At 45.1% G+C, this 18,381-nt stretch overlaps 1 protein-coding gene across 2 annotated transcripts in view; it reads right to left on the bottom strand.

Moving 5' to 3' along the window:
- The window catches only part of STON1 (stonin 1), a 35,949-nt gene extending 24,997 nt beyond the window's left edge, over window positions 1–10,952 (bottom strand). Inside the window, exons 1-2 of one of the 2 annotated variants that reach the window (XM_075147337.1) lie at window positions 8,965–10,952; window positions 18–220 (exon numbers count right to left, since the gene is read on the bottom strand). In XM_075147337.1, coding sequence (XP_075003438.1) covers window positions 18–220; window positions 8,965–10,909 — 2,148 coding nt within the window. In that variant the 5' untranslated portion in view covers window positions 10,910–10,952. The remainder of the gene's footprint in view (window positions 1–17; window positions 221–8,964) is intronic. The other variant, XM_075147338.1, reaches the window with a different exon arrangement.
- Between the last annotated feature and the right edge of the window lie 7,429 nt (window positions 10,953–18,381).

Here is an 18,381-nt window from a genome sequence, read left to right as displayed (position 1 = left end):
TATAGCCCTGAAAATACCTGGCAATTGTAAAAAGCTTTCTGAACCACGTGTTTCTGGGGCTGCACATCGCTCTCTACGCCCAGTGACTTGACTTCTGTTCCTGAGGCACAGGTATCATGAACGACGAACTGGACAGTAGCAAATGGATACCAGTCAGACGGGATTTCCTGGTCTGATCCGAGTTCCAGTTTGTAAGACAGGCTGTGTGGATGATCTGAACCTTGGAAAGGAAAAAAATCCAAACACCATCAGTTAATTATCTTTTCTTTGTTTACAGTGCAAGGTTAAGCTGCTAGCAAGAGAGCACAGCGCTATCTTTTACTAATGCAGAGCTGTTATTATAATACAACATTATTCTATCTACAATCTTTTACTACTTGGGCATAAGGTGGTCCCTTACTCATTTTTTCTCTCCTTCAGCACACTTTTCATTGCAGTTTTACAAATTAATTAGCACAAGATTTACCAGATCCTCCCAGCTTCTGATTAGAAGAGTATTACAAACTTAGGGATGAGTTGCTAAATTCAGGCTATTAGAGAAGAATCTCATTTTTCACTTAACACTACATTTCTTACTATTATAGGAAAATAAAAATTGGACGACCCCAGCTTAGCCAAGGCAGAGATGCCTCCCTGTGTCCAACAACCACCCTTTCCAGAGCTCTCTGCTGTAGGAATTTTACTGGAGTATTTATTTCAAGTACTACAGCTATCTTGTGTAACATCATTTACTACAGTGTGTCTATGGCAGGAAGATAAAGGCGCAGCTCAGGGTGCTGCTCAAACAAGATACATCCCAGCTGCCAGGATAAGGGCTACCTGGACTCCCTTTCTAACTCGGTTTGTTATGGGAAAAGAACATACTCTGTTTCTTCCAAACAAAAGTATTACTAAAGTAACTGTCACGTTATAAAGCAGAGTATTGAAGGACTGCCCATGTACTGCAGCATATCCTAAATTACTTTAATCTAGCCTTAGATCGTAGGGATCACTTGCTTTAGCATTTTTTTTATGTGGCAATGGTAAGGGCAAGCATTTCTCCTCCTCCTGGCACAGAGGAACACTGGGATGGAAACCCTGCTTTCCAAAGAAACCGAGGTCAGCAGGCTCACTATGTGCAGGAAAGCAGTATAATATAATGTAATGAAAAGAATCATTTATGTCGCAGCTGCCTCTCCAAATTCTTCAAGGCAAAAAGCAGTAATCCTCCGTTTCCCCTCCTCTCCAGGATTTTAAGCATCAGCGTGGCCAACTACCTACCATTTGGCTGCAGGCAAAAAAAAAAGCAGAGAAAGGATTGGCCGTATTTTGTCAAAGGCAAGCCTGGCAGTGTATATTTGGTTTTCATCCATTATACTGAACAGCATCTGAAAGTTCAGGCAAAAATGTCCCATTCTTTATGCACTCACTTTCTCCGGTGGCAGGAATCAATTTCGTATCGGAATGAAGGAGATACTGAGGATGGAGTTAACATACACGGAGCTTTATCCATCCCGTGGGAAAAATCGCTGCAACACTCCACATCCACAGGCTCATGGGCATTTCGTAAAGCAAAAATAAATTTAAAAAGCTACATCTCTGTTGCGCCTGGGAGCCTTGGGCTGGGAGCATCCTCTGGTCTGTGCTGCAGGTTTTCCCTGCAACCTGCCTCACAGCCTGCCCAAGCCAATTCTGATTTTAGGAGTTAATTTACGTTTGAGCGGTTTGATGGGCAGAGTTCTGTCAAACACATGTGTTTCTGACTTCACCAGAACAAAGTCTAATTCAATAAACCATCCTCCAGATTTCATTCCAAGTCCGACATAAAGTCAATGGGTCCCCAAAAATCAAGGCTGAAAGAGCATGAAATTCACGTTTGTCTTAATCATACTCACTAAAACCTTCAACATTTTGTTTTCCTTTTGACTAATTAGTATATAATATGTATAGTATATATATATAATTAGTATAATTAATAATTCCCTCCCTCTTCCTTGCTGTTACACTCAACAGCACAGTTAAAACTTGACTGCCTGGAAGAAAAGGTGAGGGAAGGGGAGAAAGGAATAGGAAGTGTCCTTTGGCTTATCAGCCCCTGAACTCCAGATGGGGGGGGTCTCCAACTCTTTTTCTCCCCCTTCTGTTTTCCATGTGTAATAACAACAATAATCAGTAGCTTTAAAAGCTGCTTGCTGACTGCAAGTGTTCCTCTCTCTGTTCGGCTGACCCCAAAGGCAAGCACACAGAAACACAGCAGCGTTTACAGCCACCACGTTGGACAAGGGGCATGTCCCTGGCAAGTGCAGTCCTTCACCATCTGGACTCTGTACCTGGCTGAGTTACAAGCATCCCCTGCAGGCTTGCTTCCAGCAGTACATCGCATTCGATCCTTATCCTCAATGCTGCTTTTTTACATAATTACTTGTAATGTTCAAAGAAAACCTGAACGGGATTTTAGAAAATAATGCTATATACACACCAACTAGAGTCCTGCACCATGGAAGAGTATCAGCCACAGGCCATGAAGTCTCCCAGGTGCCTTTAAAGAAACGTGTATCATGATGGAGAGCCAGCACCCATTCCCCAAATAGGACTAGCTGCTTCTTTCTACCAAAGTACGGCTCTAATACGTGCTCATAAGGAACTGGTTACGGAAATTGTAGGAAGAGGTAATCCAACTTGCACTCATGAATGCAAGGGCAGATCCATAAAAGGGACTGGTAAGGATCACTGCAACAAAAAATGTGTAGGTCCTCAGTTTTGGGAGTGAAGCTTGCCTAAGTATGTCCAGTACAGCAGCACCTTTAAGGTGAGTGGGGAGAAGTAAGAGCCCAGCAACGGCCATCACCAAAGCCAGCACAGAGGGAAGGAAACCTAACCGAGCAGGAGAGGCCGGAGAGATCAGATGGAAAAACCTCACCCCTCCTTGCAGACTTTGCAACCTACCTGCCGCACCAGTCAAGGCACAGCGCTGTACGACCCACACACAGTTAACAAACATGACAACCACCACCCAAACCATGGCCCGTGACCAAAAGCAGCAGTACCGTCACCTCCTTTTTCGGTAAAAGCCTACCGCTTAGTTCACTCGCACGTGAATCGGGCTCAGTCACCCAGGCAGCTGCACGGCAATGCTGGTACGGGGGTGGAGTAGGAGGGCTGACGGATTTGTGCTGAACCAGCGCTACCGGCGTGCGCGAGACATTACTCGCACCCTGGAGCACGCTACAGGACAGGGTCCTTCAAGGCACGAAAGCACAAAGAGACCCGGCTTGCAAGCTCGTAAAGGTCTTGGGCAAAGGAGCGCAATGGCAGGGGCACGCAGCGCATGGCTGAAGTCTCAGGCCAGTAATACAATACACAGAGACAGGTAAAACTATAACATTAGGGACTTTATTACTGAAATAGAGGAGGGAACAAAGTCAGAAACAAACACTACAACCACCTGCCAGCTCCTTGAGAAGGAAACTGGAGGAGGACTAACAAGTGTTAGGAGGAGAAGGCTCTTCGTCACCCATGTACACGGTGACAGGCCGATCTGTGTACCTCTGGACGTGGGCCTTGTTCACGATCTGCTGCTGCTCATCTCTTGCTGTGTCCAAGCCCATTTCTCCCACACTAACTCTCTCTTGGTCCACAGTCCCTGTTCCAGACTGTCTGGACATGGTGGAACGAGCCCCCTGTTGGGGTGGGCCTCTCCATCCTTGAATCTGCCATCGTCCCAGCAACAGCTGTGCTGACAGCAACACCAGCGGTGAAGGAGACCAGAAGCAGCACCCCATTCCACAGCCCAACTGAGAGACGTCATCCCATCTGTGGTACCACAGCCCACCCAAGCTGTGCTCCTCTTGGCTCCAGGACCTGCTCCACTTTCCAGTGGTGGTGCTGCTGGGACGCAGCTTGGCAATGCGCTTACTTGACCTGGTCTTTGTGCTGTTTGCTGGGTCGGGATGCACAGACGGCACAACGTCAGCCTCAAGTGAAGGGTCCTTCATAGCAGTTGCAACACTAAGATGGCACATCATGCCCTGGCCAGGAAAGTGGCACGCTCTGCCTCTGAGGCTATGGTTGACCAAGGATGTGAGGAGAAAGGGTTTGTCCAAGAGCAGTAGCATCTTGTTTGGAGTCCATTTGTGGTAGTAGTAAAAGGGCGTAGATCTAATGGCTTTTGGAGATCAACTTCAGCATCTTCGTGTTGTGGGAGGCAGGTCTGTGGAGAAACAAGTAGCAATGGGAATTGTCTGGAAAATTATTTTGTCTTCTGAGAAAGGTACTCCAGAAATAACCACTGCTTGGAATTTTCCTGGACAGGTATAGTAAATGTGAGATGGTAGATGTCCACTTAAGCCCAGGCATAAATGGGCCATTCCTCTTGGTCTGCTGCTAAAGGCTCCTGTGTTAGACATGGCACAGTTGTGGTTCAGTACCATAGAAGACTTAAAAAAAATCTCTGGGTTTATATTCCAGCTAACTCACACCCATGAGGTGGTTTCAGTATCGGGATCCGACGAGTTCTGGAGTCCATCCTTTCTCCTCGGTGGTAACCTGAAAAGGCAGAGGTGATAGTTTTGGGATCTAGTTACTGCCCTGGGTCCGCTGGAGCAGCCTCCACTGGACCTTTTTGCCTACTCCCAAAACACAGGGTTTCCCCCAGCCCATCCAACTCCTGCACCAACGTCAATGTCAGAAGGAGGTACTCACCACTTCGCTTGCGGAGAAGTTCCTCTGCCCACTGCTGGGCTGTGGTAGGAGCATGGAGCTACTTCTTCCCAATAGCTGTCAGACAACAAAGCGATCAACCAATACTTCGGGAGACGGTGACCATTGCCTTAGTTTTCACCTAAAACTGGCCAGTCCTTGTCACCTCTGCTCCGTGAAACTATTGTTTCCCAGGCCTTGTATTACACTGGCGTTAGAAGAAGAAAGAGGGGCTGCATGTACAAGATCCTTTTACAGAAAAACCTGTAATGCTGAATAAGCAAGATGTCGGCCAGAAAAGAGAAAAGGTAGTGGTGTGGAAAGACAAGCTGGATGAGCAGGCGTGGTTGAAGTCTGTACAGTTGCCCAGTGGAAGCTAAGACAACATGTTCAGATGCGAGCCCAGCTATCCAAAATGTGGCCCACCAGGCATCGTGGAGACATGACCATCTGGCCTGATGGAATCGAATCACTCCTGAAAGGCATCCAGATAATTTGGGGAGATAACTGAGCTTTTACTAGCTAACTTAGGAGACAGAAACCCTGGCGTTTAGGTGTCTAGACAACTTGTTAAAGTCTTTTGTGAATTCAGAGACCTAAGTCTTTCCTGTCTTACATCTGAAAATTTGGCTCTTACTTCCTAAAAATGTTCCAAATTCTTGCTTTCTCTGAAGAATAACAACAAAAAAGCCAAAACAAACAAACAAACCAGTAAAACTATGAAACTAGATTCAAAGCTTCATTTAGCATTCATATAGCACTTCACAAACAATTAACAACCTAACTTTGTTGCATTTACTCACACTATTTATCCCCTGTTAACCTGTATGAGTAGCATTCAAGCAACCTTGATCCGAGAAAGGCTCATGAAGCCAAGCAATTTAGGTCAAAAAAATGTGCTGGCTATTTTAGTTAAGTAGTAATTCTAATTTTGCCAGAATAGGTCAAGTTCCAAAAGTCTTATTTTGAACATGAAAACATCAACAATTACTAAGAATGGATTTACATGAGGATTGTCAGAAGTTAACAATTCCTGCAGCTGTGCCTAAATGGGTGCATTTATCCAACATTCTGGGAGAAACCCATAGGAAACAGGGGAGTGGGAAGGTACCACTGCCAAGGAGCAGTTTGCAACGGTGCTGGTGCCAGAAGGAGGTGGCTGGGCAGGGACGGAGCCCACCTAACAAAGTCATGGCTTGGAGTTTCCACCTAGGCAGTTTAGAAAACAAAAAAAGCGGCAGTTGCTGGGTGCCACTTCACCTCCCACACTTGAGTCCATGCTCAGATGCTAAAGGCTGCCAGCAGCCACAAGCTCCCCTGGCTCCATTTCTCTCTGTTGCTTAATCACTGCGTCCTCAGTGTGGCTCCACGATGCAGAAGAAAAGGAGGAATAATCAGCTGAAGAACTGTTGCTTTACACAACGGCCCAAGGATGGAGGTGTCCTAGCAGGAAACACCGCAGGGCACAAATTTACACAGCAAGAGATTAAAACACAGGGTTTCGAAGCCTAGTCTCTCCCCAGCTGCCTGGGCGACAGAGGCGCATACAGCTGCTCCAGTGCAAAGCCTGGCCCCGGTACTGTGCTGAAATCATAAAGTCTTCTACATTTCCTTAGACAATGCCCCGATTTCACAGATGTAGACTCAATTTGCAGGAATTTCATTGGATCCACTCTTCAAAGTCTACAGTTTTTTAACTTCTTTTTTTTTTTTTTTTTTTTAAATAATGCTAACACTCAGGCTCCAAACTCTCCATTTATATATCTGAAAAAGCACAGGCAGCTTTTAAAAATCTGGGGTATGTCGCAGCTCACATCGACTTCGCTTGGCCAGCACGCTTTCAGGGAAGCACTTCAGTAGAATCCAGTGGACACTAACATATTTCAATGTCTACAAATGGAGTCACAATATAACTGTAGGCAACCTTTCCTTTTCCCTTTTTTTTTTTTTTTTTAAGAAGCCTTGGACAAAGCCTTTTGAAAGCAAAAGCCTCGGCATGTTTTTCTCCCTGCAGTAAATGTATTATGAAAGTTTACATATTTCTATTAGTTTGACTGCCTCCAGATTTTTGGCATGCCTTGGGACAACTCTATTTTTAAACTCTTAAGTGCATACAGAAAACTTGATAGAGAGGTTTAAAATTTGACCAGGCAGTATTACTACCAAAATGTTTTTTCAAACGCATGAACATCTCAAGGATACAAATGATTTTGCAGATCTCAGCCAGAGGAATTATTCAAATGTCAAAAGTTTAAGCTACTGGTAGAAAATAATGTAAAGCTGTAGAATGCCACAAAAAACAGTTCTTCCTTTCAAATAATATAAGTCTGAAGTTCATTGTGCACATCCAATCTTAAGGTGAGTGAAGTGCAGGGAATTAAAGCTTTGGAAGACTTATAATCTTCTTTAAAATTGCCTGACTAAATTGCTGACTTGATTTTGCAGAAGCAAACCTACATTAAATAGCAAAGAATACTAACAGCTACCCGAACAGTCAGTCCCGTAAGCCTTGGGAAAACACACAGGTCGCAACAGCACGGTGCAAATCCTTGAAGCCTGGAATGCAAGACACCCATACCTACAGATTTTGAAGACCTGAAGAACCTTCTTCTGCCCACTGGTTCTCCTACATCTCCCCATCAACTCCTCTGTCCATTTTCCAGTCTCCCCAACCCCTCCCTTCCTGCCTCCCCTTATCTTCCCTCTCTCGGTCATTTCTCTCCCCCCTCCATTAATTCTGGCTTGGCTCCCTGCCTTGCGTTAGCCCGTCTGCCGATGCCGCGTCTCCGCTCTCCCGCTGCCCATTGCTTGGCAGCCACCAGCATCCCCTCCGAGCAGAGCGTGCGGTACCCGGCTAACAAGCAGCGTGTAAAAGGCAGGGCTCAGCCAATTCGGGAGGAACCATATGGCATTAGCCACAGGTCCAAACCCACCACGGCTTCTTCCAAAGCAAAAGAAGGGGAAAAACAGAGATGGCGTTAACACGACGTCATTTCTGAATCTTCCCACAGCGGCGTTTGCGCTGTTCCTGCCGCGGTGCTCATCAATAGAAATCGAACGGCACAGTTGCTCGAGGCTTGAGAGACCTCATGGCCTAAGCAAGACCCAGTCTGCACGCAAAAGGGACCAGTATTTCCATGCAGCGTCATTCGTAAAAATACTAGCTCTCATCTGCCAGCAGCCATTCATACTCTCACAACTGCCACATTAGCATGTTGATGTAGGATGCTTTCAAATGCTGTTTTAATACCAAAAACAATCTAGTTCATATATAGGCTCAGGATAATATTCCCTTTTCATTTGTTCCTGCCTCATTTTTTCTGTCGATCTATTACTTCTGTCACTGAAATATCAATCAGAATTCAAATATCAAATATCAAACTGTAAAAAAATAAAATAAAATAAAAGTCATAATTACCTAAACAACAGGTCAGATGATTAAATAAAACTTACAATTAGTCAAAAATGAGGAAAAAAAAACCCTCAGGAGGTTTTTTGCCTTTACTTTTTTTGGTTTTTTTTTTTTTTTTTAAATAGTTTTGAATGTTAACTCTCACCTGCACACACATCTAGCTGTCAGAACCTGGGAGTCGATATGTCAACTTAGTACTAGCATACCTGAAACCAGGACTTAAGAAGATTTAATCTTTTCTGGACATTTTAAAGCCGTAGTTAGTCCAGACAGTTAGGATACTACAAGACTAGGCCAATCCATTTGTTAATGCTACACACTTACCCCCTTCTTAAAAGTACAGATTTTACAGATATTTTTGGCAAAATGCTTTAATAGATGCCCTTGTCTTACACAGATTCCCAAAGCCTCAAATACACATAATGCATATCTAAGCAAAGGATCAAACGCCTTCACTCTGCAGAACTTGAAGCAGATACTGTATTCCTCAAGAATTTTTATGCCTTTAGAAAAGTACTATATAGGGCTATTAATCTGGTAACATGACTGAAAATGGGAATTTTAAAACCATATATTTCGTACTACAGACTTGAGGTTTACTCAGAATGATGAGATCCACTTCCATGATACTGCATGCTTATAATTACTGACAATAATACATCCGCCTCCATCGAATAAATTAGGAAAATGTCCTTTAAAAAAAAAAACAAAACCAAAAAGGCTATATTCTCTTTTTCCTAAAAGGTTACTCCAGTTTCTACCAATACCACCGCACAGATAAAAACCCAAACTACGGAAGCTGATGGAGGTACACAAGCACAAAACCAGTGAAGACGTGCAGCCAAGCCCGTCATTTTATAGCGCAAATTATTTACTTGAGTTTTTATCTGGAAGCCTGTCTATCCTCCACACAACAGCCCTGTAGGCACTCTCGTATTTTGCTGTTCCAACCGAGACTTGTATTACGGGATCAGATTCAACCTCGTGTAAAGCACCAAGGCACGCTCTCCTATTCATTTTTGCTTTTAGGGACTTATGCCTTTGGAGGTTCATGGTCCAAAGTGCCTTGACCCACTGCGTGGGAACGGGAAAGCGTATCATAACGTTTTCACAGTATCTCAGAGAGGGTAAACGCGTTGGGATCGGAGCAGTTGAAGACATGTTTATAAAAGCCTGAAGTTCAACATACGCCCCCTGAACCACTACCGCAGCCTTCACAGAAAAGGGAAGGTCCTGCCCGTTGTACCGTGTCCTGAAACGCATCAGTTCCAGCCGATAGGCATCCGGGGGCGTAAACTTAATAGTTCGCGATTGCTCGAATTCCTGCGCTTTGACACAGTTATGGAAATGGCAATCGAGAATATTGATCCATTTCTTCTCCTCCTCCTTCTCGAAGTAACGCTCGTCCCTCTTCTGCAGCTCCAGGTCGTTCAGGGTTAGAAAGCAGTCGGCGCTTCCGTTCACAAAACACAAGCAGTAAATGTGTGTGATGACGGCACTTTCTGTGAGTTTTCCTTCCACCTTAGTGACTTTCCCCCAAAAGTTATCCACTATTTCCAGAGTCATTTCTTGCTCTTCATAATTCCTCTTTTGTCTAGAAACGGTAGGAAGTTTCATCAGCTCTTCCTCGACCGTTACGAGGAAATCGGTGAAGTCGTTATAGTCTGTGGTGCCCAGCTTTAACATCTGCTCAACCTCCGGCTCATGGATCACTTCTACTTTGGGATGATACCTCCTTTTCTCTGTGTAAGACACGCACTCGATCTTCACGGTATGGATTTTTCCCGAGACATTATAGCTCTCTAATTTGGGTTCAGACAGCTTACAGTGTGGCTGCAGCTGGAATTCCCTGAAAGGTTTCTCCAGGCCCTTTTCATAATACATCTGCAGTACACCTCCGGCTAGGACACTAAGGTAAATAGGGCCCCATTGCCGAGATGACATCATGTTCTTCTTTTCGGGAATCCTCAGCATGAACGGCCACCCATCCGCTTTCCGGCTCCTGAAGAGGCTGCGTGGGATGGCAGGGGAGAGCTGGTGCCACGCGTGAGCGCCGGAGACGGGCGGGCTTCCCGCGGCATCGCAGCTATCGGCTTGCAGGTGCTCAAGCCTCTCGCAGATGTAGCTGAAGGAGCCCTGGTTGAGGCTTTTCTGATCGTGGCAAGTTTCTTTGTCTTTAGGATGACAGACGCTCCTGTCGAGCGCTTTGTCCTTCCCGTGTGTGCTAACATTAGCTGGCGATGTGCCGAGCGAGCATCCTTCCTTCCAAAAGGGACTGGAAAAAGCACAGTCGCTCTGGAAATACGGGAAGTGCGCCGGTGCCGACGACAACTCTCCTAACTCCTCACAGCTTCCTGGCGGATTAGGGCTTCCTTCCTCTGTTGACTTGGAAACCGAAGTCTTAACTGGATGGTCATTAGGCGAGGTGTTCAAAGGAAGGCTGCTCAGTTTCTGCGAGGTGAGGGATGAGCAAATCCCAGCTGATGGAAGAAGGTTAACATTTGATGGCCATTCAGGGATGGGATAAAGGATGTGAATCCCAGGCTTTGGGATGCACGGATTTCCTGGGTAGTCTCTGGTAGGTGTAGTAAGTGGAGAGTTGCTGGGGGGTCCAGGGCTGAGGTAGAAGTCAACTACAGGAGACGAGAGTGGAGTGCTGCCCGTAGAAGACGATCTACTTGAAGACTCATGCACACTAGACAGATTCAGTTTAAGGCCGTTTGCTTTACAACTACTCTGATTATCAACCGATTTCTGAGGCGACTGGAAGAGCGGCTCGTCATCAAAGGTGACCCAATTTGCTGGGTTTGTGGAACACATCTTGTAGGAGAAACTTGAGGCACTTGCACACGTATCACCCGCAAACCACCTACGAAGAAACAACGGACATGAATGGAAATAAATTCTCTTGAAAGACAAAACAAAGAAACCCAACCCTTATAAAATTCAAACCACACAAAGCTTAAAATGTGCATGCAGTTCACAAATCCAGCGTACTTTGTGTTTTACATGTACAATCTGAGACAGCCGTGTAGAAACAGATGAACTCCCTGTGAATCCCTCTCCCAGGTGGGGGATCTAAGGGCGATCTAAGCTCTGTGGGCTCTTCAGAGTATCTGATGTATGCAGCCTCTACAGCAGAGAGAGCAGAAAGTCCCACAGCTGTACGGGACTGCTTGCGTAATCCTTTCTACCGTACTGCCTATCTGTAGCTTCTCATATGGACAGAGATTTTCCATACTAGGCCTCTCCTCTGGGTGAGGTTTCCCCTCCATCCCACCCTTAAACAAAACAGCGTTTTACTAAGAATGGTGCAGCTGCTTCCAAAAACAAAATTAGGAGGATGAGGGGGGATATTTTTGTTGTTGTTGAGAAGCTGTAGCAACTTGGTGCTGATGGCAAAGGTACACATACTACAGCCATCAGGGCAGGACCAGCCCACCAAGATAATGTGTGCAATGAATGGCCAGTTCCTGAGGTCTCTCCCGGGCCGACGGTCCCCTCCGTCCCCCCCCTGTGCGATGGGCACAGGCAAGAGGGCACTTGCATGAGCATCCCCAGGTGAGAGGCAGCAGGGAGTGTGTTGCAGCCACCAGAACCGGGATGCGGCTCAACACCCGCTCCACGCTGCTACCTGAGGTGCCTCCTGCCAGGAGCGGGATGCGCGGATTGGTCCCAGACGCCTTCCAGACCTGGGCAGGAATCGCTTCCTTCAACCCCGACTTATGCTCTTAGAGACTGGACGTGTCAGAGTAAAGTTAAAGGGGGGATGGAAGAGCATTAGACTTATAAACAAGAAAGAATTAGCCCTAAGGGTGAGCGATACATCCCTGCTGAAGGGTAGACTACAAGCATCCACCCGAGATAAAACGCTGGTGAAACACAAGTCAAGACCAAGTAACAACGTACGCATCTGCTAAGCAGTGAATTGGCTGGCAGCCTGGAAAAAGTACAGGTCTTTAAACCAATTAATAAACTACACTTCATCAAACAAAGCATCTTTGGTAAAGGGCTCGGCTAGATGTCCTCGGAGCAGGACTGCAACCAGTAAATAATTAATTTTGCCTTTGTGGTTTTAAATCATGCACTGAAATGTAAACACTCACTGTATCCTTTCGCAGGATATGTCGTCCCCAAAGTTTTTCCTCCCCACTGCTCCTGACTGATGAAGAAGCGAGCAACAAATTGCTAATGACGGAGGAATCGAGTACAATGAAGCACCACAGGGCACAGATAAACATTGTTCATTTGAAAAAAAAGTTATTCTTGTTATGTCAGAACATATTCATGTTTGCCTGAAAGCACAAGACAGAGTTCATATAGATAAACCCACCTGCACAAACGTTACTTTGTTAATTAAGGTTAGATAACGATGACTTAAAGCCATTCCCCTTCGTGCACACACAGCCATAGTTAGGCCATTTATTTACTGTACAGCATACAGCATATAATCACCTAACCACAAAAGCCATTCTGTATCTGTAGCGCTTAGAGCACAGCTCGTTTCTAGAGATGCCAAGGTTCAGCCAAGTGAAATCTTAATGCTACGAGTCATTATTTTTTACCATTTCCCCGTTATTTCTTGGCCAATTTATAGCCTTTAAGAAAGCACCATAACCTGTGGCACAGCCCGCTCACTCCACGGCCGAGCAAACAAGAGCTCGCAACGGAGAAGGACTCTGGTCCTTCATTATTTTTTGAACTCTCGACCTTTTCGTTCAGTAAAAATATTTGCACTATGCTAGTTATTTTATAGGCACTCTCCTCTCCACTTACACAGAGAGAAAGAGAGAAAAGGAGCAAACAAGTTACGAATGACTCTCATAGCTCAGACGCACACAACTACCAGTGTAGCCTTCACCCACACAATCGCTTCGTCAAAACAAAGTGTAGCAATGGAAAGAAAAATCACAGCTATTTGGTCTCCGACTTCGTCATCATTTTTTCCTGCCGTTCCACACCCTTCTCCTCCTTCCCCTCTGGCTGCCGGCACTGCTCGTTCAGCAGTATATATTGATTATTTCTAGATCGGGAAGTTTCAAAGTTTTCAGACCTTCCTTCATCTTTACAAACCTCGTTTGTAACGACAGCTTACACGATGCTCGCTCGGAGCAGGGCTTTCTTCTCTAACGGCCAGGACCGCGGGGCACGCTGGTGAACAGAGAGCGCTAGGAAGCAGCCTCAAAGGCTGCCATTAGAAACTCCTCCGGCATTTGCAAGAGATAAGGGACCGCCAGCGAGAGAAAAAACGGCGCCGAGCGAGGGGAGAGGAAGCCCTTCTCCCCGGCGGGGCGCCGGGGGTGGCGGGGGGCTTCGGCGTGAAGCCCAGCGGAAACGGCGGCGCGTTCTGCAGCCGGGCAGTCACGGCTCTTCGGCGTGACCGCCGCCACGCGGAAGGGGCAGATCGCAAAACACCGAGACGTGCGAGGGAAGAAGAAAACATAAAACGGGAATGTAAGTAAATACAAATGTTGTTTACGCTAAAGAAGACGTTCTGCAGCCTGTTTCCCTTTCTCGTTAGAAATGAAGTTTTTCAGCGTCCTTTATTATTTCCAGATGTTGATTTTTTTTTTTCCCCCAACGTCTGTTGCTATTTACTTTTTAAAACCTGATGCTACAGATCATTTGGCAGGTTTTTTCCCTGTTACAAAACAAAAAGATGTTTGAAATTCACCTGACAAATATTTAACTTCAGTCAATAAATGTCTATGAAGCAAACCACTTTAGCAGCTGGAGCTCTCATCTGCAGTTACAATACCCTTCACATACCTGTCAGAGGCTGTAGCTTTCACCTTTCATTACTTTTCCAGAATTTTTTTTTTCCAAAAAAAAAAAAGATACTGATGTTAACAAAAACACACATGGAAGAAGTAAGTGTGGAAATAGATAGTAGTGCCCCTACTATTGCTCACTGATCCCCAAAACCCACTACTAGAAATAGAGGAAAAAAATCCAAATGGATCTTTAAAAGCTGTTTTTATAATGTCATGCTAATAAAAGGAAGTGCATCCTCTCATGTGTTATGGGCAGCACCATTCATCCAGTATTTAAAAGAAAAAAAAAAAAACATTTATAGTCTTACGCTACTTTATGTAGCTTGGTCTCCGATGCTTTTACATCTGCATACCACCACAAATTAATCTTTTCTTTCAAGTTTTTTCTTTTGTTCTAAAAATTCCTCCTTAAGAATTAGGACATTCTTCCTCGAAATGGCAGTAAACTCAGGCTTTAGGATAGACCTGTTTTGACTTTGAAAAGCTCCCATGGGACCCACGTAAACATAGCCCAAATGTTTTGGGGAAGAGGAAAATGATACAAGCTGCTATTGATCTCTATTACCACATATGTTATGCAGCCCGTAACATTTAAATTACAAGCACGTGTGGTATCTCATTCAGATACGCGACGGGAAATACCATTTTTAGAATATTGAAACTGCAAACAGAAAAGCTGGCTGAAATAACAGATGATCCTAAATGCATCAATTCCAGTGAACCCAAAAGCTGCGACTTATCTCAATTCATCCTCTTTTGCCTGAAAACAACCTTTCCATTTATCAGATTAACTCAATCCCTCAGCATTTAATGAATGGTAGCTGCAGCTTAATTTCTTGATTTTAATACCTCAAGGATGCAAGGAAGAGAAACCCTCTCCATTATTGAGAGATTTTATAGGCTGCAGCTATTACTGGGTCCTTTGTTGCTTCGAAAATCCCAGATCAAATCTGCAGCGAAAATACTGCTCAACTTCTGTGCCTTGCTGGGGGATACCGTTATCTCTTCCTACGGTGGAACAGTAGTAACAACTTCCTACTCGCTCCAAGGTGCAGTTCAAGGTGTTGACTTTGGTACTTTTAATCCAGGTACGGCTTGGTCCTCAGCTGGCTGAGGATGCTGACTTGTCACCCAGCCACGTCCCCCGCCGCCCTGACGGGACGGCCTTGCATCGCCTGCTCCGCGGCGGGGAAGCGGCCGCGTCTGAACCAGCGCAGCGCACGAGGGAACCCCCTGAGCATCGCACTCCCAGGGTCTTCCCTAACGTTTGGCACCCGTTAAAACCCTCAAGCGCATCCCTGCGGATTTAAACACAAAGGTCCTTTTGGTAAATCTTGGAGAAGCACGGGGTCATCTAATGCGGAATGGCAGGGGAACACCTCCCTTCTGCAAAGCATAAGGCAAGTAAATGCAGGGTTTAATAGACAGCACCCACATTCTAAAAGACACGGAAAAGCATAATTTCATAAATACATTCCTTGTTGCCTCTAGCTCCAAAGGCCTTCATGGCTTCAAAACTATGAAGCTATACATCCTCTAAATAAACTCCCTTTGTAACACCCGAGCATGTGTCTTACATGTGCCACTTCCATGGCAGGGTCTTGCTGGGCAAATATCAACCTCACGGGTTGTTTCAAGCTCCAAAAAAGCAGATTTACCTACACACAGTGTGACAAAACAGTTAAATAATCCCTCCAAATCAGCTGAGCTCTTCGCACCAGCTACTCCATTTGCAGACAACGCCTGGCTGTTATGTTTCCACCCTTCCAGATCGACTGTGGACCCCACACACTACTACACGTCAATTATATTTCCAGGAACAACGTCCTCTGTTGCATATAGGCTATACAGAAATTTAACGCAAAACTCTGCATACTGTGCACGCTGTGGTGAAGCTGTCCCATAACGATACCATATGAGTTGTTACCGTTTCTTGTACAAATATGTAGACAATTCTTCAAGCATTTTGCCATAAAGTGTAATAGTCTCGCAGGAAAGTACAAATTCTCTGCAGTTTAAGCAATAAAGCACATATGGTATATAAAATACCCTAAACGTTTCTAAGCCCTTGTGATATCCAAGTAAAATACGGCAGATTTATCTTTGTATTTTACAGCCATATTCTTTGTTTTGTTTATTACTTAACTATGCAAAAACCTTGAAGAATACCTTCTACGTAAAATACTTCGTGATTTATGTTGATTTGCCTCAAATTTCTTTTTGAGACTACATATGGCTGCACTTTTATTTAACTCTTCTCGTCTCCTAGACCCAAAAAAAAAGTTCTCCAACCTATACCTCTGAAATAAACATAAGCAAAAGGCACAATTGTCGGGAAATAGGAATTTCTTGGCTTTCGCTTGTATTTGGGATATATACATGGAATAAGTCTCCCACTGCATTACTCATTTCATTACTTTTCAGCAATAAGGAACTGGTGGAACAGTCAAAAATGTACACCGACTTCAAAGTGTAACGTGAACTTATTTACATTGCTTGCTCTCTGGGACATAGGCACAGCTGGGAGAAGTTGGGAGCTCGCAGCTAATCTGTTTAATTTGGAATTCCTTACTCTTGGCCCTGAGAGCCAGAGGAATGAAAGCTGTCAGCGTTTGACAGCACACACGTCCCCAGAGCAAAGGCAGGCGTAAACGCCTCTCGCTATTACTCGTTTCTGCTTTGAGTCACAGGGGAGTTTACGAATAAGGGGGTTGGTACTCGCATGTGCAAGCATGAGAAAAGTAACGTTTTTAAGGGCATCCACACAACATATCACAGTATATACCCAAGCGGAGGCAACGCTTACTTTCCTTGCTGGGGAAAAGGATACAGGATAAAGGCCGAAACAGCCTCTAGAGAGGACAGTGTCACGCGGTTTGGGACGTGGGGGACTCGCCACCACAAGGGCAAGTACCGACGGCTACAGCACCGACGCTCTCTGCGTGCCGGGAGAGCATCCAGCGCTCAGAAGGGATGCTACGCACAGGCACCTGACGAAACGCCGGCTCCTCTGCCTCGCAGTCACATCTCATCCTTTAAAGGTTGCAAACAGATATGAGATTCACACGCGAGGGAAAACCTACGGGAAGCTCTCAAAAGAAAAGAAAAGCAAAGCAGCAGTGCTGCCAGATTCACACCTCTAATAACTATTCGAGCCTGCTGGGCTGTGGTTGAAGTGGGTCTTCCTCAAAGAAGTAGCTCCTCTTCTTGCTCACAACAGAATGAGGTTAGATGGTGAGGACCTTCCAGTTTACACGAAAATCTAGCGTGGCTATTCAAAACAAATCCCATCTTTGCCGTGAAATAATCACCCAAACCTCAGCTGCTATGCACTGTAAATAAACTCCTTTTCATGTCTAGATCCATTCTAGGAGACCCTCCCCAACACTCAGATGTGAAGTCATTTCAAAAAGACAACAAAGCAGCGTGCATGACCGGTCTTGTGGGTAACACAATCGGCTTCAACCGACTTCCCCAGGTACTGTAAGCCCCGATTCCCACACCCTCCCTCGCCCCGCACCAGCAGTCACACCACCGCGGGTGAGTCAGACCAGCTTGCTCCTTCAGTATTTTCTTAGCTGGGATGAGATATCAAGGCAGGAAAGCCTAGAGATGACATTTTACTGGAAGTGCCCGTAGAATTTTATGGGGGGAATACCAAAGATGCTTTCCACAGGAACTGAGAGATTTTCATAAATCACCGCAACGCAGTCACCTGGGATCTGCACCACCATTCCTCTCAAGGCTTTTCTGCAGAGTTTATTATCATGAACATAACTTTCAGAATGGGATAAAATAAACTAAATAGAATAAACTAAAAATAAATAAACAATAAATTAAACTAAAATAGATAATTTAAGTGTCATCCGGGAAAGATACCGGACTGGAGACCTGAAGCTACTCTTGGAAGTTACTCAAGAGTTTCTCCAGCAGTGCACGCAGCCACGCACTGAGCTGCAAAAAACAACAGCAGTCCTCTTACCCTAAGGCTACCCTGCTCACCTGAAGGGAACTATAAAGTTACTTGCAACAATTCCTATACTGCTTGCTGTGACTTAGCCAGTATGCAGACACATTACAAAACACATGAATCAATGAATGCAACAGCACGGAGAAGTCAATCAAAAGCCAATCTCCCGCTACAAAACATTTAAGGTTCACAGGCTTGCAACGAGCACTTTCTAACATCAAAAAAAAAAAAAAAAGGTTTTCCCAGTCACAGCTACATGTAACTATTTTGTCTTGAGGAGATGCAATCACATCTTGCATCACACCACTAACTGGATAATTCTGGTATAGAAGGAAGAGCCAGAAACAGGTTCACTTTTAACCTGTTATTTTTTTAAAAATGTAACAGAAGTGACAAAAAGGGTGCTTATCTCTGGTATAACATCAGGTCTAGCCGCAAGAATGGCAAACATCAGATCTCGACACAAGTCTAACCATCTTTCTTGGGTCCATCAGTTCTAACTTCTCGCTTGGTTGCTCCAGAAGAGACTCAGAAAGGAGTCCCACCTC

This window comes from Calonectris borealis, chromosome 3, assembly GCF_964195595.1.
Source record: "Calonectris borealis chromosome 3, bCalBor7.hap1.2, whole genome shotgun sequence".
Lineage (NCBI taxonomy): Eukaryota > Metazoa > Chordata > Aves > Procellariiformes > Procellariidae > Calonectris > Calonectris borealis.
This window is presented reverse-complemented; position numbering and strand designations above follow the sequence as displayed.